General features: G+C 44.0%; 1 protein-coding gene across 2 annotated transcripts in view; it reads left to right on the forward strand.

The window, feature by feature from the left end:
* Window positions 1–25801, forward strand: part of LPP (LIM domain containing preferred translocation partner in lipoma) — a 659735-nt gene that overhangs the window by 468719 nt on the left and 165215 nt on the right. For both annotated transcript variants that reach the window (XM_080814680.1, XM_080814681.1), the window contains exon 8: window positions 25442–25568. In XM_080814680.1, the coding sequence (XP_080670806.1) occupies window positions 25442–25568 (127 nt within the window). The remainder of the gene's footprint in view (window positions 1–25441; window positions 25569–25801) is intronic.

Raw genomic sequence — 25801 nt, forward strand, 5'->3', positions numbered from 1 at the left:
ACATGCACACTAGTGTACGCTCTGTGAGGGTAATGACATCGTTGTGTCCATGTCGATATCCCTGGCTCCTTGAACAGCGCCTGACTGAGAGAAAGCTCCATGCACGTTTGTCAGATGAATGAGTGAAGATATGACCTCGTTCGATCTTGACCATAACCTCATGAAGTGAATACAGTACCCCTCTGCTCTCCTCCTGTTCCGCAGCTAGCAAAACTGAGGCCTGAACACCTCAGGTTGCACGGCCAGGCATCGGCCAAACCAAGACTTGAACTCCGATTTGTCTGTGTCTCTTTTCCTTTCATTCTGTCTTCTGGGGATTTGCTGTATTAATAGCAAAGCAAGAAATGTCACCCAAGGAAAATTTGTCTCCAAATTTAAATTCATGATGCATACACAAGAAATTACTGACTTCTCAATCCAATGGTAACACAGATTGTGTGATTTTGAGGAGGAGAAGCCTTTCTTTCCCATCCTCTTGCCTTTATTAGCGCATGTGTCAGTGCACACACACGCACGCCCGGCAGCTCTCGGCTTGTACTTTTCCAGTCCCTTGTTCGTTCCTCTCAGAGGCGCTTCCTGCCCTGGCCATCCCCGGTTCCTCTCAGGGCTGCTTGGTCAGGCCGAGGACAAGTGACAGGCAGTGGGATTTGTTATGGTTACTTTGGCAAAGGCGGAGAGCTGGAAGGAAGTGGCCCAGCAGGCATTTCAGGGGTCGGACTAGGCCGGCTTGTTGTTGTAAACGTTTCTATTTGCCCTAATTGTAGCTCACATGGGTAAGCGGGGTAAACACCCATGCAAATTACTAAGTTGTGCTGAATGTCCAAGGATGTCAATAATCTCTGTGAAATTCAAAACGAAACCTCCTTCTTGACTGAAAGCAGAGCCAGGCAGCGCACGCGGGGTCTCCCTATCACTGCAGATCTGGCGTGGACCCTGTAGCCAGGAAGGACCATCCTGAAGGCCCGGGGGCAGGGATGGCATTAGAGATGCTGCGGGTGTCCTTGGCAGTCCTGCCCATCCTCCGGCCCCTCTGTTTTTTCTACCATAAAACAGGACTACAAAGGGGCATAAGGAATACAGTGGTAGGGGGCACCTGGGTGGTTCAGTCGGTTAAGCGTCTAACTTCGGCATGGGTCATGATCCCAGGGTCCCCGGGTTGAGCCCCGCATCGGGCTCTATGCTCAGTGGGGAGCCTGCTTCTCCCTCTGCCTGCTCTGCTGGCCACTTCCCCAGCTTTTGCTCTCTCGTTCTCTGTCAAATAAATAAAATCTTATTTTAAAAAAAAGGAATATGGTGGTAGGGCATCCTACCTGAAAAGTACAGGAGAAAACAAGTCTTCATATTTTTTTATCTTTTTTTTTTTAAGATTTTATTCATTCGTTTGAGAGAGAGAGAGCGAGGCAGAGCACAAACAGGGAGAGGCAGTGGGAGAGGGAGAAGCAGACTCCCCACTGAGCTGGGAGCCCAATGTGGGGCTCCATCCCAGGACCCTGGAATCATGACGTGACCCGAAGGCAGATGCTTAACCATCTGAGCCACCTAGGCACCAAGGCCTTCATTTTTATCTAAAGCCTGTGGGGGAAGGGGATCCGAAGTCACACATTGTCACAGACTCTGCGACAGTGGCAGTGAGGAGCCTAGGAACTCCGCAGAGCCGCCTCTTGTAGTCACTCAGACAGATGGTGGTGAGGTGAGAGGGACGTCAAGTCTGCTTCTCCATTTGACCATGACTCAGGCTGCCATCCACAGATTTGGGCTTCTCTGCGGCGGGAGGACTCATTTCTTTCCCTTTTCCTTTCTCATAAATGACTCAGGAGACTCCGCGGAGAACCACGTGTGCTCTCTTCCCAGAATTATCATCGTGGAAGTGCATGCCCTCCGAGCTTACTGGCTTCATCCAATGAGACGTGCCTCTACTTTGACTTCACCTCCTAGATGTGGTCTGCAGAGATGGGCTGCTGGGATTTCCCACCAGTCCACGACTCGCAGTTTCTATTTCCACATTTTGACTGCCAGTTCTATATTTGCGCAAAATCCTGCTTTTTTGCCTGGTTTCCTAGGGAAACAGTTTGTAAGAGCTACTGCTTTCTGTCCATCTGCTTCGCCCGCCTGGGTTTTTGACTGTGCACCCTGATTATTTCCTAATCTGACGGAAAGGCACGAGGCCCCAGATAAGGGGAACTCCCTCTACATGCGTTAAAAATAAATTTATGAAAATGACTGGTCAGTTAGGAAATCCCTCGTGTGTGTGGGGAGGGGAGGGCAATTTGTATTTGTCCATGTCTAGTTTTCTAAATGTTTAAAGCCTAGGATACTAAGAAAGGCAGTGGAAGTGAGTAGTGGGAGGGACAAGAAATCGTATTCTCTAGAAGCAAAGACATCACACAGAAAATAGAGGCACGGTAGCATCCCTGCGAGCACCATCCAGCTGCAGAGTTCCCCTCACTGGCAGAGACAAGTAACATCGCACTTGAAGTCGGGAACCTGAGTGACGGTATCATTTTAATCTCAGGCTGAATCCTCCCATATAAAAGAGGAACTCATTTTATTTTTGGAATTTGGACTTCTTGTCCTGAAGATCCTGCCCAGCAAACTGCATTTCCATAACATACATCCCTGTCCCAGTTTTTATGCTCCATGGCACATACGCGTTGACCAACAAGAACCACATAGAGTAACAAGACCAGTGTCACGGTGCTGAGTCGGTAATCTGGCAATAAATTCTCTAATCACCAACCCGTGCTTGTGCACTTTTAGGCTTCTTCTGCACCATTCCACAGGGCTGATGGGCACACCAGGCTCCAGGGGCAGCAGGTGGAGAACCATTAACCTAGATGATTTCTGAAATCATTTCTGGGCTCTCAGTTGCTAAATTCCGTCTTGATGTTTTCTGGGGAGAGAAAGCTGACTGTGAAGGTGGGGAGAGAAGTGTGCTTTCTTATACTGTGAAACACCTATGCTCTCCTCACAAGTGGAGTTATGCCAGGGAATCTACCGCCCGTCCGGTTGTTGTATGTCCCTCAGATATTTCTGGAGTGCAGACATCCCTCTGAGTCAGGTCTGCCACGGCAGCTCCGTGGTGAAGCCTGTCTCGGGGTGGGAGGAGCCGATACCACGCAGGTCTCACTTCAGGACATCGTCCCCTACCTCATGCTGGAAACGGAGCCCTCAGCAGATAGAATCTGCTGTTTCATGTAATTACTTTTCAAGATGCCATTACCAGAAATTTTTATGTAAATACATATTTTATTCCCTGAGGCATGTTAATATGAGATCAAAATTATACAACACTGAAAGGAAAACAGAATGTCCCTTTTTACTAGTTGTCTCTGTGTTCTTGGGAGCATCCTATAGGCTAGGACAGCAAAGGTACTCACTTCGCCAAAACCACTGTATTCGGTATCCCGTCTGCACAATCCTAGGAATGTGGTATCGATACTCAATAGCTTAACACAGTTCAATTCAGTGAACATTTTCTGTTTGCCTTCTAGGGGTCAGGTGCTGAGCCCATGCAATGGAAAGCACAGATGCCATTAATGAAACAGACACTTAAGAGTCCCCGTAATGTGCTAAAAGCCTGTAACCACCCTACCGGCTAGACAGTAATTGGTGCCTCTAAGGAGGTTCTTATTTATTTATCAAGTACTTACATCAAGCACTGTTCCATGTGCTTCATTAACCCATATCATCTTCAGAACATCCCTTTGGAATGTGAGCTCTGGTGTGTGTGCTCCGAACCTCTCTGCCGTGCTCAGAGGGGCAAGAGGAGAAAGGAGTTACTTTGGGCTTAGTGGATCAGGGAAGGAGGCATCTGAACTAGGATGTGAAGACAGGTAGCACGGACCCAACAGGAGGTGTTTGGGAAAATTTGGCTCTTGGCATTCATAGCGGTGAACCTAATACAAGCAGTGGTGACGTAGCAGTGGAAAATGGCCTCTGTGGCTGTGTTGTGATAACACTAAGTAGACTGTTCTGGAATAGGAAGTATAGCTAAGGAGAAGGTAAGAATTAAAAGTAAGCTCAGTGCCAGACTATGAGGGGCTCAAGAGTCAAACGAAGGGAGCCCGTCTGTTCCGTCTCATTTGCCTGCGTGGGGCCACTAGGCGATTAAAGGTCTGAGAGTGGCAAGAAGAACAGGCCTTGCGTCCACAGCAGCACTCCACCTGAGGTCAAGAAGCCAGCTGTGAACGCCCTCAATGCATTAACCCAATTAAGCAAGCTGGACCATTTCCCAAGGAAGTATCCATTTCTCCGTTAGGGAAGGAAGCTTCCCAAGTTCAACCTGTCTGCTTCCGTACAAGCTCGTGTCCCTTCAGAGCTGAGGAATTTTTAGGTGTATCCATTTTTCTTACTTCCTTGGTCAGTCTGCTCTACTCTTGTTAAAGAGAATAATTTCTGGTGTATTCCTGGCTAGGCAGGGACAAGTCTCCTCTGGGAAGAAGACAGCCAGGAATAAAGAGCCCACTGTAGGAGTGCCCTTTGGCAGGGCGAGTACTGAGGGAAGCATCTTTGCCCTCTCTGGCGTCAGTTCAGCCACCCACACAGCTGCAGCCCCGTGGCCTCTCACGTGCATGCAGCGCGTCTGATCCACCAGCAAGACATGCCCGCTGTCTGGAGGCTGCATGGCTCACTCTGTCAGATCTCACCGGAATCTTTTGGAAAGACATTTGTTTCCAGAGCCTATGTTGAGTTTAGCTGCCCATCCTTTCACCTATGCTTAAAAATTTTCTTAGTCGACCACTTTCCCTCTACATTTGGACAGTTTCTTGCCTCCACCAACCACCACTCTTTTTCCTGCCCAGTTTGGCCTTTATGTACGCCAGTGTCAGGGGTATTTTTAGGAACAGAAATAGGTTCAAAAGTAGGACTTTTTCCTCTAATGAGTCAAATGTTCACATACCGAGAACTTCATTCTTCCGGCTTTGTAAACAGTGCTGCAGTCGGGGTATGACCGTGGCCTAACATGTAGGATTCCAGGCTCTGGATTTGGGCAGCCCTGGGCCAGACTGGTGCCCATGCACTATTCATGTCACTGAGTCTCAGTTTCTTCATCCATAAAATGGGAGTATTAACTGTACCTGCCTCACAGGAATTGGGGGATGATTTATTCAGTGATCTATGTGAAGTACTTACCTACACACAAAAGTCTGATAAATGTAGCCATTATTACTACCGATAACAACACGAGGCTCTGAGGATAAATCATACCAAACAAAGCACCTAGCTCTTCCTCTGGGTGATTTTTATTTGATGAAGCCACAGACCTATACCAAAGGCAGTGGTAATAAAGGGAAGGTCTAGAACATTCTAAGCTCCTTTATGCTAAGCTGAGTGGTTCCAGCTTGCCCCTATCTTCTGTCTTGCTATTGTCACCTCGACAGCTGTCTCTGAGGAGAAATCTCATGGGTGCCATGGATGCAGGGTGGATGGACGATTCCCCCAGAGAAATGCCAGACAGTAATATGGAGCTAACTCGGTGTATAACTTGGTCTTGCTCCCTTTGCTCATCAGAATTATCTGGGGAGGCTTCTAACCCCACCAATTCCTGATCTTCAGCCCCAGAGAGTTCATGGCTCTTGGGCGGGGAGCAGGGGGAAGAACATTATTTTTGAAGCTCTTTTGAAGCTCTGCACGTGACTGGGATGCGCAGCGGGGATGAAGAACCCATGACCGAGAGGACGGGCAGGCCCAGGGGGGGAAATGGCCATGCTCTACACCAACCATGAGAAGAATCAATGCCAAACAGACCCAGCAAGTGTTCGCCTAGCTGAAGCTTTGCTTCTGCTCTATCTTGTCTGTGCGGCATTTGCAGTCAATACAGAACGAGGCGGGGGGGCTCAACATCAAGGATGTGAAAGCAGCTTCTAATCTTCAAAAAGATAGTGGGTAGGGGCCCTGAGAGGGTAGCCTGAGGAACAACAAAGGCAGCTGGTCTATGTGGGCTGAGGTGAAGTGTACGTACTGATGTGAGAGCCTCAATGTCAGCCTCTCTGAAAGGATGGAGATTTTCTTAGCTTTGCTTCCTGTCAGAATAATAAAGGAATTTGGTGGTTTTCTTATGAGTCTTTAGATTGGTGGTGCTTGCTCGCATCTTCTCTCTTTTCTCTGCGCTTTCTCATTACTAGTTTCCATGTTGTGGGAGACCGTCTCATTTAGCTCCAGCTGTCTCCTTTTACAGATGGACATCCCATGGCTAGGTGGTGGCAGAGCCGTCCTCCCCTCGCATAACACATCATGGTCCAGTCAGCCCGGAGTTCAAGGATGGGGGTGCTGCCTCTGGAGAATCTCCAACTTTCTTACTGGTTCTGATTTCTCCACCAAAGCCCCAGATGTTCCCATGACGCCGTGGAAACCAGTGTCTTATTTTCAAAGATGGCGAAACTTTATTTTGAAAGCACAAATTCTTACCTCAGCTGCCCCAGGCACCACTGCAGAAGCACCATGACCTTGCTGAGAGCCACTGCATGCCAAATGAGACTTAATTTTCCCTAAGTACTTAGGAGAAGAAAAACAATAATGTATATGATGGGCTTTTGGCCCGCACCCATATCCTTTAGAAGATGGAATTTGGCACAGCACATACTCTGATTTAAAGAAAAATGTTGTGTTCTGATGTAATTTGTCTAATTAATAGTAAAAAAAAAAAAAAAAAAAAAAGGATTGCATTTTTCTGGTGTCATCTAGCCTTTGGGATTTTAGAGTTAGATGGCCCAAATCAATTGTCTTGTCTTCTGTGAAGCTTCCTAATGGATAAATCTGACATTGGAGTTCACAAGCATTATTATATTCATGGGTCATATACAGTGCAGATCTAACCCCTCTCATATTTGTACGTTCACTCAATGAACGTGTTACTGAATCCCACCTATAGGCTGAGGTAGTTGGAGGATCTGAAGGCGGTACACAGGGGCTGTGGAGGGAAATGAATCCTGGGCACTAAAGCTATGAAGGCAGGACAGCAAAGAACTTTTAAAAATAATTCTCAGGGGATTGGCAAAGAGCAGTCAGCAGAGGTTTGTAAGCCCTGAAGAGTAATATAATTAGATTTGTACTTGAAGAGGAAAACATCTGATTATGGCTTAGCTGCTCAGCGGACACTGTATGAGCATCTTCTGCATGGCAGACCCCGTGCTTGGCTCTGAAGATACGAGAGTTAAAAACGGTCCTTGCCCTCAAGGAGCTCACAGTCTATTGAGCTGCCTTTCTGACTTTCCCACTAGATTGTGAGCTCCTGGAGGGCAGGCACTTTTGTCCAACTGAAAAAAGTGTAAGTTTCAGAGTTCAACCTGGATTATCATTCTAGCTCTGTTCTTTTTATTCTGTTCACTTCAGTTCACTGATCTGGAAATTGGGCCAACTAGTGCCTGCCTCGCTGAGATGTGGAAAGATTAGGGTCCACTGGATGCTGCAGGAACTCTTGTCAATGTGGCTCTCTATCACGCTGCCTGGTGCATGGTGGTCATTCCACATACCTCTGCTGCCTAGCCAGTTTAAAGCCTCAGGTCTGGGAGGATTTCAGCCTGGGATCTGTAGCTAGCAGGCCCCTTCTCAGTGCAGTCTCAGTGACCAAGTTGCTTACTCCAGGCTATGAACTACATTCAAGGCCAGCGTTGGGTTCTGGAAGCTCAGTTCCTGAATCCCAGGCACTCATCTTTCAAAAGTCAGAACCAAAGTCAAAAGAAAAATGATGAAATTCCCTCTCTGGCCAAAATGCATTATTTCACCAAGGGCAACAATTTTTCTTGGCAGGGGAAGTTGATTTGCTGGTGCTTGTGCAATCAATTGTATTTGCAGGTGACAAAGTCCTTCTCACGGTGGCTTCAAGAGGAGGTGTTGGCTGTCCCTGGCCTTTGTTGGACATTTTATTATTTTCAGAATTCATGATCTCACTCATTCCTAATAAAGTCTCTTTGAGGTCCCAGTGTAGGAATTAGTACCCTTCACTGTACTCATTCAGTCACTGGGGAGATTGAAAGGCACGGAAGGAAAGTGACTTGCCTACATCATACAGCTTCTTGTGCTGTGAGAGATTTGCTTTTCCATCAAAGGAACTTTAAAAAGATATTAGTGCTTTTTGTCTGGTTAGCACATGACAGTGTGTCAGGAGATCTGAGCTCATTTTTTGGCTCAGTGAGTAACCTTAGGAAATTCAGAATGGGATTCCTAAGATGAATTTGCTTCTCTGACCTGTGAGATCACTGTGTGTCTTACACTGACGGATCATAAGGTAAAGCCATTCCATCATAGGCCACGTCTGCTACGCAAGGTATTGTAAATACTGACATTGGACAGACTCTTAAAGGTTCATATGATGCTTCCAAGGGTAGTCATCTTCAAACCTACCTTGGGAAGTGTAGGTGGAACCTACTTGGTCCAGAATAGGCAAGTGAGGTCTAGAGAGATGTGACATATGGTAGGGGATGTGACCAGTATATGGCAGATTTAGGACTTAAATCCTGTTCTCTGGTTCCTCAGTCCAGTGTTTATTACAGTACATGGCACCTCAGTCTCGATCTGACCTTGCTGTTTGCTGTGGGTTAGGCTTTCATTTTAGAAGTTAGAGCTTGGTAAACCAAAACCTACAAGCTTCTACATTTGCCATAATAATGCTAGTATGAAATACCCTTTGAAGTGAAAAATATGTTGCTTCAAAGGGACTGTTCCACTTGCTTGAAGAGAAGTATATGCATTTATTTCCCAACCGTACTGCTGATTTTCCTAAATCCCCCTAAAATTGTTCCAAGTCCCTTTAATCTACAAGTTGGAAGTGAGAGGTTGGCCTAATTTCTGTGTTCCCTTCAAACCTGAGCAATAACACATTTTAAAGGATGATAAATGGCAGTGTGAAATACAGATGCGTTCCATACGTACTCACCAAAATCCCTGCAGTCAGAACCAGGTAGAACAAGAGGATGGTCAAGGCACTTGTCTCACCTTCCACATCATCCACCCTCTTCTGGCGGTAGCTGGGTGGTTAAGAACACAAATACTAGACCTGGACAGACCTGGATTCAAGTCTTGCCCCTTCCTGTACTTCCTACAGGTCTCTAGGCAACCTGCTTAACTGTCCTGGGCCTTTGTTTCCTCATTTGTAGAAGGAGGTTTAATTGTATAACACGTAACTTGTAGACCATCCGTTGTGTACCATGCTTGAGCATTTGTAGTTCGAACATTTGTAATTGCTAATTATGGGTACTTGTGGTCACTGTTTTTGTCTTCATCCAGGATCTTTTCTTTTACCCCTTTCTTTTACCCTTTGGGATACTTCTGTCTATGTCTTCTGCGGAGAGGAGACAGCCTCAGCTACATTTAATGTCGCTTTAAGCTCCTGTGTTTACGGGATCCTCTTCATTTCTCACTTCAGCCTTCACTGCATAATCAAAGTGTGAAGCAACTGCACTATCGGCCACCGTGGGCCACCCACATAAATACAGTTTGGATTAACCAGTTTTATATCCTAGTGATGAGAGAAACATAACAACATAGCCAAAAATTTAGAAGGTAGGGAAGAGAAAACACATACAGCACAACACAAAATACCACACGCGGTGCGCCGTGGGCTAGAGTCGTGTTTGAGTCCTGGCTGTTGTACTCAGAGCACTCAGAGCTCTGGCTTCCATTTCTTCAACGGTGAGTGAGGGCAGTAAGGGTAGCTACCTAGACAGGAGGTTGGGAGGACGAGGTGCATCTGAGGCATTTAAAATGGGGTCCAGCTCAATAAGTTTTAGCCATGATGTTGATGATGACGATGATGATGATGATGATAGATGATGGTAGGGTGGTGGTTTTTGTGTCCCCTTTATGCGTGTTGCTATCCACAAATTACTTGGGGAATTTTACTTCCCATTCTTGCTTATCACAAGAAATATGTGCCTTCGGAGATGGAAGACCCACTGGAGGAAACCAGGCTCAGAGAGGGGACACGATTAGACAGCACCCAGCGACTCTGAGCAGAGAGGGACCTAGAACCTAGAATAGCCAGGCTGTTCTGTCCTTATCTTCTACCTGTGTTCTTCATCAGAAAATGAAATCCTTGACTCCTAGTTCCTGGGATTATGGATTAAGTTACAGAAGCAGGCAAGGACACTGAGCGGTTTCAGTCTGGCTTTTATGATAACGTTGGCTTCATTTGACATGTGCCTCTTATCCCCTGGAACATAGACACCTGAAGAGTGAATGGAGGGGGCTCCTGGGAACGTGCAGCCACGCATTTATGTAGAAACAACACATAACGCTAAGGAACCTGCAAAAACAAGCAAACCAACAAAACCCATGGGGCCCCTGATCCCTTACATGGCAGGTAGGCCTTACAGCACAAGCCTGGGGCAACCGTGGTTCTCTACCCTGACCCTCCACCAAGCGTGGAGTTGTTAGCACCAGAAATCATCACAGCCACTTTGTGGCTCACTTTCTTCAGCCTCTCAGTAAAGCAACCTTTTTTTTTTTTTTTTTTTTTTTTTTTAAATTTTAAAGCAAGCTCTACACCCAGCGTGGGGCTTGAACTGACAACACTGAGATCAAGAGTTGCACGCTCCACTGACTGAGCCAGCCAGACACCCGGAAGCAACCTTTTTTTTTTTTTTTTTTTTTTTTTTTTTTTTTAAAGATCAGCAGCAAAAAAGCATGCATTTGAATATGTAGTGTTTACCCGAGTCTAGAACAGCTGACCTGCTGTGCCAGGGTCCGGGGCTCATCTGCAGACATGTTTCCCTAGCCGATCCTTGTGTCTGGGATGACTATACCAGCAGACAGTTCCCTCACTTTCACTAAAGCATGCCTTGATCTCTTCATGCACAGCACAGACAGTGCAGTCATCAAAAAGGAACACAGAGAGACATAAGAGCCGGGGGTCAGTTACATGTGTTTTTACTTGGAAATGAAAGATGGTAGCCTTTCAACTTGACTCTCTTGTGTGTACTTCTTAGGGTCTTCACCTGGGATGTCATTCTTGTTACATCCCTGGATGTGTGGCTTCCTTCTTTGTCTGAGACCTGATTAAAATGCTTCCTCTCCTCTGAGTGTCCTTTCGTCTCCCCAGCTTGAGCCATCCCCTCCGTGTTCTGGCAGCAATGATTAAACCATTGTACTTTGGATATTTTATTTTTGGAGATTTCCAGGTGTCTCATATTTCCTATTGTATTTCCTAGAGGGCGGGACCCATATTTCAGTTATTTCTGTAGCACTAGTACTTATGGGGCACATAGCAAATGTACTTGGAATAAACGTATTATTTGCAGATATCTCCTCAGTTATGTTTAGTTTTTGTTTTATTAGAAGCTTTCTGAGTTGCATCTCATAAGTGAAACAATGTGACTCTTAACATTTCCATGTTACTGTAACATCTAATTACTTGTTTGCCAAGAGACTCTCTATATTCCAGAAACACTGAAGGCTGAGTCAGTCATATTAAGCCTTGTCATGAGGGTTGAGGCATGGCTGAATGACCTGGGTCAGAGTCAGTAATACCTTGCTTCCTACCTCTTACCCTGGAGAGTTAGGAGGATAGAGATGGGTATAGAGTTTTTGATGATATTCATAGTGGTGTTATAATAATAGTCCTTTGTATCTTTGTGGCACTTAATTATATCAGACCATTTCATTCTGCTTGGAGTGACGCTTTGGACCCCATTCCTCTGCGTCTTAATCTCTAGTTACTGGAACTCGGGAGACAGTTTCTAGAAATCAGTGTGGTTGGGCACAGACCCTAGCTTTCTCATAACCTGCTCTGCGACTTGGAGGACGTTATTTAGCTTCTCTGTGTGTTTCCTCAACTGTAAAGGGAGGTAGCAAAGGAACTTAGGTCATTGGATTACTTCAGAGTTCATGTTAAAGGAGAGAACGTCTGTCTGGACAGGGTAGTGACTCCACACAAGTTACTGTTGGAATCCTCGGACATTGTTTAAGACCCCTGATGAAGAAAATCCTCACCAGGTGACAAGTGTCTCTGAAAGTCATGTCATTAGAAAATAGTATCTATGATGGGAGAAAGGAGGAATTAAAGCCTGAGTAGGACTCTGAGCTCACCCTGAAGCAACAAGAAGCTCAGGGGTTCTGTGTAAACTGAGGAGAAATACCTTTTGCCAAGTCGAGGAAAAGAGCCTTGCACAGGGTTGGTACCAACAGAGCCTGGCAGAATCTGCTGTGGACCACATCTGCTTGTGCCAGCTGTTGTCAGCCTGTGTAGGCTTGCTGAGAATAACAGCAATGATTTTCACTTTATAGCAACTTCCATCTTGGGATCTCAGAATGCTGCATAAATGTAGATTAGGGCTCCCAAAATTTTTGCCAAGAATGAGCATACTTTATAGGACATCAAGAATGCATCGCTCTTCTCAGTGAATCTTTCATGATAGAAAGTGAACTAACTAGCTTTGAATTAGACTTCCTTCCCTGATTTGAGCTTTCTTCCTGATTCTACCACTCCTCTTCTAGGTGACCTTGGGCAACTCCATTTCCTCCCCAACCTTCCGTTTTCTTGTTGTAAGTTATAAATAAAGGGACTCCTCTACCCCTTGGTGACCTCTAGTGTGTCTTCTGTTTCTAAAATTTGCAGAGAGTCTGCTGGGGATCTGGAGTTTCCTCCCAGACACACTACTGCTTGACACTATTTGGGAAGGCTTTAGTTCTTGTCAAGTGCAATACTTTCATAGTGTTTTATTCATGGTTAGGTCATAGCCCAGCAGAAAAAAATATTACTTTGGTCACTAGAAAATGGCATTATCTTTTAGCTTTTCACATGAGAGTGTATTTGTGTCTTCTCCATGTGTTTCCCTTTATCCACCTTTAAGTACAAGTGCTACTTATCATCTCCTCTTACTATTTTAAGATTTGCCATTAACATGCCAGCTTGTATCAGAGACTGATGAAGTAAGTAGTCCTTTTTTTCCCTTTTTTTTTAAGTAAGTCGTCTTTTGAAGAGCAATTCTACTTCCCCTGCTGTATCGTGAGTAAAGATCTCAAAAATGACCGTGCCTCTCAAAGTTCTGTACTCAGTCCCTCTGTGGTAGGATTCCCCAGGGTGCTTGCTATTTTTTTTCTCAGTTGCCATCTTTCTACAAGGAGGAAATATTACATGATAAAATGTAGCATTTGTGCCTAAGAAAGATTCCTTTGGTCATTCAGGATTTTGTAATATATGATTAAATTCCCCTTAAAAATCTGGGTGCCTGGGTGGCTCAGTTGGTTAAACGTCCGACTCTTGGTTTTGGCTCAGGTCCTGATCTCAGGGTCTTGAGATCGAGCCCCACACTGGGCTCTGCACTCATGCTCAGCATGGAGTCTGCTTGAGATTCTCTCTCTCTCTGTGTCTCCCTCTTTCCCTTTCCCCCTACACCCCCTGCAAAACAAATAAATACATCTTTAAAAAGATTCCCCTAAAGTCATAAAATCCCTCTAATTAGATGCAGATGGGTCAAGCAGCTGAGACAGTTGATGTGGCGGTTCAGTGTTCACTTTCTGGAGTTGATGACTGGATTCAAATCCCAAATTGCCAGTTCCCGTCAGGGTGATCCCTGTGCCTCAGTTTTCTCATTTGTGAAATCAGAACAGTAACCATCTGATGGGGTGACTATGACAAGGAACTGAGTTGATGTAAAATATTTTGAACATTGGCCCCTGCTGAGCACTCAGTGTTCCTCACTTATTTTCAGTCTCGTCAGTTATAAATTGGTAAATATTATAAATTAAACGCTTACGCATTTCTGTCTTTCAGAGTTTATGGAGAGGGATATCCCTTCAAGAGACTTACTATTACGTGAATCATGGTTGATGATCAGTTAGCAATATTCAAGCTGTTGGTCTTTGCATTCACATCACAGTGTGCTCCTTTCCCCCTCTGCCACAGTACTCATGAATGACACTGACTCATTCGTATTCCCTGATCCACCTTCCTGCCACATTTGAAAGACATCCGGAGCTCAGATGTGACAGATTGTTTGTGAGCACTTAATACAAGTCATGAGCTGCTGTTAAATATTAGCACACACCATGTACCATTTTAGGTATTAGTCACAATGGCTCTGACATGGGGCATTCCCTCTCTCCTGCCTGCCCCCTCACCCCCTTTACAGATGCAGAAGCTAATGCTAAGAGACGTTTACAAAAATGTTATACAAAAGAAGCTATATAACTTGGTACTGGCACCAGCTTTGTCTGCTTCTGAAGCCCACACTTTCTCCGTTATACCACAATCAATGTTTCTGAAAGTAGAAGGGGCCACATCGGTCTCCAACCTCTGATATAATTAGCATCATGCTTTAATCAGTGAGGTTGACTGTCTTGATTAACCTTTATGATAGATCATGTAAGTTTCATATTTCTAAATGAATATATAGAGGCAGCTGTAAATTAGTGGAAAAACACCGAGCTTGGATCAGAAGACTCGTGTTTAACTCCTGGCTCTGCCACTTATTATGGGTGTGATTTTGGCTAAGTCACTTAACATAGTCACTTAAACCACTAACTTGGTTTGTTTCTTTGTACAGAAAACATGCTCTCATGCTTTGGAAAGTATTAACTGAGATCCAGCGTGTGTGAGTGTTATACTGGGGTTCTTGTTGGCTGTGAAGGGCCATGGAACTACAGAGTATTTGTTTGTTCTCTTTCCCTCAAGTCCTAAAATCAAACCCCCTGATCCTCTTGGAATGCTTTTGGTCTGCTCTAGTCCACTGTCTCCTCTCTTTCCTCTGAATCTATAATATCCATTGATTTCTTCACAGGATATTTACATACCATAGCCTATCTTTAAGGATAATAAGGATTTCATAATTAGTCCAGGCGGCTAAATGATTTACGTGGACCTTGTCATTGAACTCATGAGGCAAACCCAATTGGCCCCATTTTATGATTCAGGCAACGCATCTTTAGTCAGCTGAAACATCTTGCCCCCGGTTACACTGTTGGGAAGTAGAGGATGTGGGATTTGAACCCAAGCAGGTAGGTCACCCCTAGAGCCTATATTCTCAAGTGTTTAAGCCATAGTGACTACCATCTACAGTCAACGCTCTGCTTCCTTCTTGTATTTCTCCTTCGTGAGCCTTGACTGCCTGTCTGGACCATGAATTCCTTGAACTGGATGACTCTCAATTATGTTGATGATTGACTTAATACCTAATTACTAGTATTTGTGGATAATTTAGTGTAGATTTCACCAGAGGCTACAGTTTTCCACACCGTTCGAATACCCTAGAAGCAAGGACTTTTGACTCCTTCTTTGTCTCCAGCCAGAAGCTCATCTTCCCACAGTGTCGAACTACTTTGATTTGATTTTCATGGGTCAAGCAAAAAACCTTTTTCTCTGTGTTTCTCATGGAGACACTTTGCTTGCTTCCCCACTAGGGCCCAGAAATCCAATGTGATTAGTGCCTCTGTGGGAAGACATGCTTTATTTGCTGCCAGGGACATTGTTACTGAACAAAACACATGCCCTTTCTTTGCATCCGAAGTGCCAAGGATCACAGAGCAAGAACCTTTCTGACTCAAACGAAAACCACCTTGTGTTAGGTGAGATATGGGGAGTTAACCATTTGTTGGCTGGCGTGCATTTCCCACGAAAAACTCAAAAACAGCAATTTACCTCAGCCATGGAAAGTGATGTGCCAAGCGTCACATTTGCATATTAAAACCGAAAAACTGATTTGCATGTTATTTCAGTGTCTTGTGTCACGTTCAGGCATCTGTCAAGCCCACTAGATAGAAACAGCTTGTACAGTAGGAAAGTGTTTCTGTGCATATCAGGACTGAAAATCTAGGTGCTTTTATTTTTTTCAGCAAATTGTCCCCACCTTAGATTCTCCATTCCCTTCTGGCTTCGTATGTGAAAATACTTAAGACAAGACAGAAATCCCATGTTTTATAAGGTCTATTTTTTATTTTCTAAGGGTCATCCATTTTGACTATATTCAATGTAGATAGTTTAAAAATTATTAGGAAGAAGTTTAAATTACTCATAATCCTACCATCCTAGCATGAGTTCTTTTGGTGTATTTCCCTCTACTATCTGTTTTTTTTAATACCTACCTATATAGACATATGTGGGCACTCTTTCATATATGTTTTTATATATTTGTAATTATTAGATGTACTATTTTAATATCTTGAGAATGACAAGAGTTATGAGACAGTCCAAACAGCGATAAGGAATTGCAAAAACTCCATTTTGAATACAGTGGATTAGAACTGCAGGCAGGGTGGGAGCCCTCATTGGAGGCATAGTGTGATGTCTGATATAGCTTTATGAAAATGTAGCTTCTGGTTGAGGATGACTTTTCTGTGGGACAATGCACTGAAATGAGTGTGTTGGGGTAAGATGTTTCTTCCCAATGTTGGAGCGACTAGCCCTTTCCATTGTTCCAGACAACCAAATGACCACGAATGTCTTCTCAGAAGTCATGGCCAGGCACCAGTGGGGCACAACGAAGACCAAGACCTGGTTTAGTTTGAAGACAACCTTGAAGGACAGTTCCTTCCATTCATCAAACTTTTATGTCTTGTGTCTTTCATTGAGGTGAAACCTACCAGTGGAAATAATGTTTTATAATTGTCTTGCCTTTGTTACAGCTAATTCCTTAGATATAACATACAGAAGACCTGATTAATGGGGAAAAGGGGGGAATGTACATGGGTTTTAGCCATAGTATTATGGAAACAGCTTCTTTTAGCTTTGGGTAGAAACAGTATATGTAAGAGGGGAGTGAAATGTAAGAGATCTTATCATCCCACAGAGGCAACTCACTTTCTCCCTTAAGGAGGGCTGTCTGGGAACACTGACATGGGAACTCTGGGTTCAGTTGGCAAGAGATCTTTGAACTCACTTCTCCCTGATGCTGAGGCTCTGGGTTTCATGCCTCTCACCTTTCCTACTTCTTATCTATCAGTTGGGACAGCATCTGTTTTTCTCCCTGAAATTCATTGCAGCACGAAAGCATGAGGGGAGTCTACCTTGTTCCACAGAGCCAAACGTGAGAGCCCTGCTGTACAATTTATCTTTTGGTGCCAAAGGTCAACTGGGGCAGTTGACCATTGGGAGAGCCAGCAAAGCGTCATTCACCAAATGTTGTATATTTGTTCAAGGTCTATAGTTAAAAGAACTCAGAGAGATTCCATCTCTTGCTGAAACGATTAGGGTGAAATTCAGGTGTACTAGCCTGAGCGCTTCATCAGCAAACACTGAGCTCAAGAGTGAGTATTACTCTGCAGACATTCCACTTCCAAGAAGAAAATCATCTTTGTTGGTGGTTTGTAAGCTGTCCCTCCTGGTAATTAGAACTGCCATTTATGTGATGTTTAATATCTTACAAAGGTTCTCCATATGAATTAGATATTATTAACTAACGGTTGATGGATGAGAAAATCAGCAATAGAGAAACAAACACTGGGGAACTGAAATGGTGCCCCAGACGTCAGGCCTGGGAACAAGCATGCTCCACGCCCGGGCACTCTTGAGGCTACCTGACTGAGAGTGGTGAGTGTAGAGAGGGACCACCTTGCTCTGTGCTCAGCCTGAATCACCGCGGCACCCTGTGCGCAAACATCACAAGGCCCCTTAGTGGACGCCGGGTTATTCCCCCCACTTCCGGCTGCAGTGACATCTACCACGCGGTAATTCAGAATCATCCATCCTTGGCCGTGACTCCTCTAATTTGGCTGAAGAAAGGTGATGGAGGCATCGATGCGTGACCCAGGCAAGAGAATATGAAAAAGAGGTCGGAAGAAAATCAAGCTTTTGAAAGTTGAAAACTAACTGGAATGGGTTTCAAAGCTAGCACCAACTAGTTCACGTCAACATTTCTGGGTCCTCCTCTTCGTGGCCTTACCATTCATTCTCTAAGAGGATGGAACTTAAGAATAGAACTCAGAGCACGCTTTTCTGCTCCTCTGCAGCTGTGAGGAGTTTTCATTTATGGGATTCTAGTTGTTAAAAGGCAGTTCACCCTGCCCCTTCCTTCCCAGTGGCCCACGGCTTTTAACTCCAAGCAGAGTGGGTATGCAGCAAATCTCCTGCCCTTGGCCTGCAAGGGTGCTCCTTCCATTAAAAGTGAGACGTTGAGAGTAGAGTATGGTAATTCAGTGAGTGTCAGAAAAGTAGAAGCAGACTCAGGAAATTGCAGACTGCAAACTTGACATAGTTAAATAGAAAGGAGAAAAAAAAGGAAAATATCAGAAATATATTTTTTTCTGGCAGGCTTTCAGCTCCAAAATGGGGCTAATTCTACCTTTTGAAAGAAGATAATTTCAATGTTTCTTTTTTCAAGAACACATAATTGAAGTTATTTTCCCTCTGAGAGAAGGAACCTCTTGTACATCATTACAAATGGACAAGAAAAGTGAGCAGCTCTGGTCCCCGAGTGATAGAGTACTCATTATCATGTAATCTCTCTGAATATCTTGGCTGTCTTTTCCCGGTGTTTATCTGCCTGGGCGGTGCTTTTCTGGGAAGGTTCAGATTTGGACTGAGTTCAACTTATCTAGCACTTTGTAACTAGGAAGTGAATGGCGCGTAAGGACCTGTGGGAGAGAAATGACCCACCGCGCGGGGAGGTCAGTATCAGAACAACTCAAGAGGCTGACGTGGTGACAGAGGGTGGGTAGCCATTTTGTAAAATGGATGCTTAGCCCACATATTTAAATAGTTACATTGGTGGGAACAGAAATTCAAGGTAGTAGGTGTTCCCCTCGGGGTCTTCGCCCTTTGCACCCCCGTGCAGGCTTTATGTAGGAGGGCTGGGGAAATTCTTTCTCCATCCAAGGAGGGGTGGTGGTCCCATGGGGTGTTGAACCTTTGTTTGTTCTTGACTTTCATGCCCCACATGTAGTGAAAGTTCAGTAGGCTGCGGAAACCCTGTGACCTGCCAGCTGCTTACTCAGATTCAGAATGCTGAATGAAGTTCTAGATTGTTTCAGGGGATGCTGACAAGTAGTCTAAATCCTCCTGTAGATGGAAATCTCTTTAATGATGTTGTTTCCACTTACTCAGTGTGTGTCTGTTTTTATAGACTACAAAGTACCCGAAAATATGAATTATCTGTGATTTCCCTATAAATATCTGTAATGATATGTGCCCTGCATAATACGGGCACAAAAATAAGATAGGGTAGAATCAAAGGAATCTTTGAAAACATCATTTTGCACAGAATGCTACTAAGCTCAGGGAATAGAAGTGATTTGATCAAAATGACTGGACTAGTTAAAGGCAGAACACAGATTAAAGAGATAAATAGGTCCCTCTGTGCTTGTGGGTTCCTATGTAGAAATATATAAAACCCTTCAAATACCATCAGGTGTTACATAAGTATGGCAACATCCTTATCTGTGTTCTTCATCTGGCAGTTTCCTTGCTCACCGAGGACTCTGTCCATACTCACTTTGTCTGCAGAAACAGTCCTAATTTTTGCACAGTCTCACCCATAACTTTTACCAGGGACCTAGATCCAAATTTGGCTACAGTATTCATAATAAGCCTGCCCCGGAATATTATAAGCTGGGCTGCTAGCAGGAAAAGAACCATGACAGAGAGGAACCAGTTGCAGATGCTTGGACATTTTCCATTTTCTGACACTTTTGTGTCAAAAAGAAAAAAAAGTGTTGTTGGTTTTTTTTTCCTATCTAAGGGGAAAATTTTTTACTATAAAAAGAGGCACATATAGGAAAATAGAAAGAAAAGGAATATAAACCACTCTGCCATCAACCATTAACCTTTGAGCATGTTTCTTGCCAGTCTCGCTTGTATAGCAATGTGAGGTTGGCCAGCCTGGTCAGTGGCTAGCTCTCCACGGGGTATGCTCCTCCTTTCTTGTGCCTCCTATGGCCACATCTAACTGCAGGGAAGAGTGGAAGATGGAGTCCAGCTGTGTGCCCAGAAAGAGAAGGAAGTCAATTTTGGAGAGCTGTTAGTGGTCTCTGCCTCACTTAGTAACTATGAGAGACCTTAAGCATATTAGCCATTAAATTGCTCAGAAGTACTGTGCTGTCTGGTTGTATTTTTTTAAGGCATCATTAGACTTGGTGTTTGAAGACGTTGCCAATATGTATATTTCAATAACATGGCTTTAATAGAGTGAACACCCAGTTTTAAATCTCCTGATGGCTCTGTGTTGCTTACAACAGTCTTGACATTGACCCTAGGTCATTTCTCTAGCCTCATCTAGCTCTGTTCCTCCCCTATTTCTTAACATTTTTTTTTTCTAATATTCACGTTCTTTTACACATGTTCTTAGAATATCTTGTCTTCTCTCTCTTTCTCTCTCTCTCTTTCATTCGTTGAAATCCAACTTATCCTTCAAGATCCAACTAAGAGGTAATATCCTTACTGATAGGCTTGTCCCATCTCAGATCACCGAATTCATCCCTGTGTTTTAGTATTTACACTTTATTGTGCTTTTCTATTTTTGCGTCTCTTTCTTCCTAAACTGTGACTTGTCAGTGGGAGGAGGGGGGAATCAGGAATAATTTGAATTTATAATGATAGTGCCTGGCACTCAGTGATTTCTTAGGAAATTCATGTTTAGGAGAATTTTGAAGTCGTCTTCTGAAATTCATCTCTCAGTAACTCATCCGTGGATCATACAGTGTGTTTTGCCCCTTCCAAGAGTTTCAGGCATTTCAAAGAACATACATATTAGTGATTAATATTGATACTTAGAAGAATGTCTTTTTCTTAGAAAAGGCTAGAGGCTTTGTTTATATTTGCTTTGCAGGACTTTCGTTTTACTGTTTAGCAGTAAACCTCTACTCTGAAAAAAATCCAAGTCATTACAGAAGAATGGTGTAGAAGGGCGTGCATAGCCCCGGGCACTGAGAGCCAGCACACAGTGTCACGGGGACATGCCAACTCGGCACAGCCAGTGTCTGTCGGGAGTCCACCGATTTTCAGGACTTGTCCTAGATGCCGGATTGCTCACTTTGCCTCTTTGGGCCTCACCTTAATCACCCTAAAGTAGGATTACTTACTACATGGGGCTGTTGCTATGAAAACTGTCACCCCGCAAAACAACACAGAAATGCAAGGAATTATTATGATGCCATGGGAGCTACTCTGCTGGTCTTGTGCACATCTCTGCATTTGAAGAGCGAACAAACAAAATAACGCAGCACATCCCTTCCCGGCCCCCACCCCACAAATTTTCAATCATGTTCTATTACCCAGACACAATGCTGGAAGCCACTTGTTTAAAAGATATGTTGGACGATTGCTCCCTTTTCTTAGGACGTGTAGAGCCCCGAGCACTACTGAGAAAGAGAAATGAAGAGGGTCTCTTCACCCCAGGGAGAAAAGCCCCGAAGTTCTTAAAGGACTTGAACTTCAGAGAAAAGGCCTGGGCTGCCTCTTCCTTCATGGGAGAGGAGACATGCGGACATTGAGGACCCCGTGTTTTTACCACTATGTTTTCCATGGGTGTTCAGTTTTGTGCACTGTTTGGGAGCAGAGGCTGGGGTGGGGGTGGGGGTGGGGGGGCATTCTGTGCCAAATAGCGTTCACAAACTCTGAAAGAGATGTTCACCTGGGGTCCTTCCACATAAGAAAAACCAGGAATCCAAGGTTAGCATTTATATGGGATTGGAATGTAAAAGAAAAAGAATGCACCTTTCCAAATGGGTTATTCCAGAAGCTGTATTGCAAGCAAATAGGACGTATTTGGAGAATAAAAGGAAGGATATATTTGTCTTAAAATCTGTGAAGTCCTGACAGTGTAAGTACTTTGAAAGAAGGACCCGTACTTGTAACATAAGTGCTAAGGGTAGAATCCAAATTGCTGGCAGAGGACAGACCTGCCCTTCTTGCTGCCTTTGTTGATTTAAGAGGGAAGCAGATCCTGGAAGCCCAGACCGTGAGAAGCCGTGTCCATTCCCTGAGGGTCTGCCCTAACACTGGGAGCAGCGACGATCAGAGTTTCCTTAATAGTTGTTGATTTAAATTAAAACAGTCAGTGCCATTACTATGGCAGGTCATCTTTCATACAAGTCTTCACTTTCTCCATGGGAAACAGTGTTTGGCTGGAAAATATGCAAGGCATTTGGAGTCAGATGGCCGCCTATTGGGGGCTCAAGTTCGCTCCTTATTGCAAGTCTAGAAAACAAGATGTAGGTCATTTTTCCACCCTTGTCTTCAGTTCTGTCACCTGAACTGGGATTATCCTCTCCCTCAGTAGTGGGTCGGGGATCCAAAGAGAGTTCCTTTGTTACCTTGGTTTGAGAAAGTAGTTAAGCTCTCTACAGCATGAGATGCAAGCTCTCTGATTTTTTTTTTTTAAGATTTATTTACTTATTTTAGAGAGAGAATGAGAGCCTCACATGGGGGGTGGTCAGAGGGAGGGAGAGAAAGAGCCACAATGCAGACTTCCCACAGAGCATGGAGCCCCACATGGGGCTTGATCTCAAGACCCTGAGATTGTGATCTGAGCTGAAATGAAGAGTCAGGCACGTAACCCACTGAGCCACTCAGGCACCCCACAAACTCTCTGATTTTGATCCTTACAGCAACTGAGGTAGCGTGGACAAGCCCATCTTATAGAAGGAAACCGAAAGTGACAAAGAGTTCACTAGCTCCCACAAGGACTCCAAGCCATTGCCAGAGTTAAACCTCTGTCTCCAGCTATCTTGCCACTACCGCACAGTATGCCCCTTCACTCTCTGGTCACAAATGTTTTAGGATAAGCTTCCCACCTGGTTCCAGTCTCATGGCGCTCCCATCACTCCAAAGACAACTTTCTAATCTATTGAGCTCACCTCCCTGCTGAAAATCCCCATTGAGATTTCTGTTGCCTGGGCGTTCTTCCCTGAGGGTCTTTAGATATGTCTCTGTAGCCTGTGAGCTTTCTGAAAATGTCAGTAAATTTGATGTGCGTTTTTGTGAATGCCAGTCTCTGCCAAAAGGGAGTCAAGCACATCAGATTTTCAGAGTTTCCTGTGGTCTCACACAGGGCCTAGAGCCCCTGGCCCATAGAGAAGACCTAAGCCCCGGATGGCATGGCAGTCACCAGCCGGCCCTTCCTTTCTCTCACCTCTTCAGCCTTAAACAGAACCACTTGCATTTTTCCCCACTTCCACCCAACTGTGTCCCACCTTTGGCCTTTTGCTCCTCCTAGAGCTCTGCCTTGACCTGAGTTAGCCCATTCCAGGGCTTTGCTAGTACCCATACTGCCTTTGTCACTTGAATTCATTGCATTTGAAAAGTTATATTTCAGGGATTGTAGAAGTCAAATTAAATACTGTAAAAGAAACACAAACTTAGAAATTAAAAGGCTTTCAGGATTCCAAACCCAACAAAACCTCCCGTTAACATAGGAGTACGTGTCCTTTCAGACTTTCTTCCTTACCTGTATATTGAACGATAGATAATTAAACTCTACTTATTTTTCAAAAATGGGGCCATCATTTAGATTTCCTATCCTATCACTGGATCTGTTCTTTGATAGCATGGCTACGCCATCTTTTTCGTACTTGCAGTGGTAAACTTACAGTGTTCTCTTAAAAACCTGTTCACATTCTATTGTATGTATCTGTCATTCTCCATTTAAGTGACCTCTTTACCCATGGACAGATAGTTACACTGTTACGTTTGGTTCCTTTTTTTTTCCAAATAAAGTTCCCGTGACTGGGCTTGGTCATATAATTTTATGATTTCAGCAAAATTTTCCTAGAAGCAGATAACATCTGTGCCATTGAAAGTTTAATAATACTAGCAAATCACTCGTCCAATGTTCAAATGTTACTTGTACTTTAGAGAAGGCCTTCCATGTAACAATGTTTACTGAATAAGTGAGTCTGGGATGGGCCCCTATGCTGGGTTTATCATAACTAGCCTTGCCCTGATCTTTTTGGGTGTCAGGTTTCCTTATCTCACAATGAATAAGAGATTCTGGCCTACAGCTCTACTTTTAGTCTTTGTCACTGGCCACATGTCATAGTTTGCTCACTGCTGTCCATTCTCCAATCCAAATTGTCCAACAATGAAATAAAATCCCAGGGTTAATTAGTAACCAACATAAAAAATTCTTAGCCTTTTTGGCCGTCTGTATGTCTGTATTCCTACTTTCTATCCATTTTTTTAAAAACCTAAAAAATTGGAAAATAACCAGAGAAGAGTCCCAGGTAGGTGCCAATTAACAACTTCACATATGTTTAGAAGGCATTTTATGCCTCAGACATCACACAAATAATTAGTATTATTTTGGACTGGTTGAAATAAGTGTTCATAGTAAGGAAGAAACATTTGTACAGGGATTTATACCTTACAGGATTTTCACATCCAAGAACACATTTGCTGTAGTGAGGATAACAGGTGAATGAATGTGCAGCTTCAGGTTCTGTTGAACTGATTCTTGTAAACTCTTAATGAAAGGAGAGACTCTTAAGAATGCATAAACATCAAGGGAAGAACATTCTCAGAGTCTCAGCTCTCCCCATCAGCTATTGGGATGTCACTATTTCTTAACTTTTCGTAAGTTTTTGTTACAAACACTTTGATTAAAGATGCTGGGGTGTGATATTAGAAATGGCCAAAGTTATAATATAGGCAAAGGGAAATAGAATTTTAAATTCCCACTTGTTTACATACTGCAAAATCTTACGTCTGGCATCTGGCCTTCCTTCTTTCTCCACCTCCTTTGAATTTTAGGTTGAACATCTCAAGTAATCTTTCCCCTGACACTTAATATCGTGATGTGGCTCTAATTCTTGGTCATCCACCTCTTTAAACACCAACCCAGGATCAGTGCTACTGATGTACCCTCCCCATTTGGTACAAGGCTGTTTATAGTACTAAGGGGAGAAACTTCTCAACCTCCTTAAATGGAACACGGGGTCATTCACTTTCTGCACCCCTGTACCCCCATTAGACCCATCTCATATCCTCTCTCAAGCTGTATATGTGGTACACAAATATTCAGCTGTGAGGAGCTCCTTCTACTACCTGGCCTTTTTCTCACCTGAATGTGAAAAACTTCTACATGTAAGTTTCTTGCCCATTAGCTGAGTGAGTCCTACTCTGTCCTGGCCTCTCCTCTAGAATTCTTCCTTTCAGGCTACAGGAGAGGTCCCTTTATGTACCCTAGTTGTGCACGTTCTGTAATTGCTTTATATTTAATTATTGATGAACATGAATCTCTCCCTTGACCGTAAACTCCATAAGTGGGAGGGGGACCTCTGTGTATATTGTTTTTATAAATATACAACTGGTATGCACTGACTACTTAGCAACTGTTGAATGAAATGAAGCCCTACTGTTGTACACATGGATTTCCAAAGCCCAGTGGATAACTCATCTGGATAAGACAAGTGGATCCTGTAAAATGGTGTGTCCCAGGTCAGACACTGAAGAACCGATGAAACTGATTGTTAAACCCAAATCTCTTAATAGCCACGTCCAGTACTTTTTGTCTACAATGCAAATACTATCTGATCGTCTTGATTGTATGTAAAGAACTATGTGTCCTCTGCCTTTTAGGGTGGACAAACAGGTTCCATGGGGCCTCCAGCTGTTCCCCCTTCGTTCCGTCCTGAAGATGAACTTGAACACCTGACCAAGAAGATGCTGTATGACATGGAAAATCCACCTGCTGATGAATACTTTGGTGAGTGCAGGCTAGAGCTGACTCCTGAAGTAAATGCCTTCTGGTTTTCTTAATTATTAATTAGGAGCATTATCAGTTCCACGGGTAAAGGATTCGAGTATGGATGCATTGGAGTTGGTGTGCTTCTGCGCACAACGGAGTGTTCTGGAAATGGTTTTGTGAGACTGCCATAAATGGGATATCTGTTTAGCGCATACTGAAAGTGCAAGGATACTACTGTGCAGTTTCTTGAG

Source organism: Martes martes (assembly GCF_963455335.1).
Source record: "Martes martes genome assembly, chromosome: 1".
Classification (NCBI taxonomy): Eukaryota; Metazoa; Chordata; class Mammalia; order Carnivora; family Mustelidae; genus Martes; species Martes martes.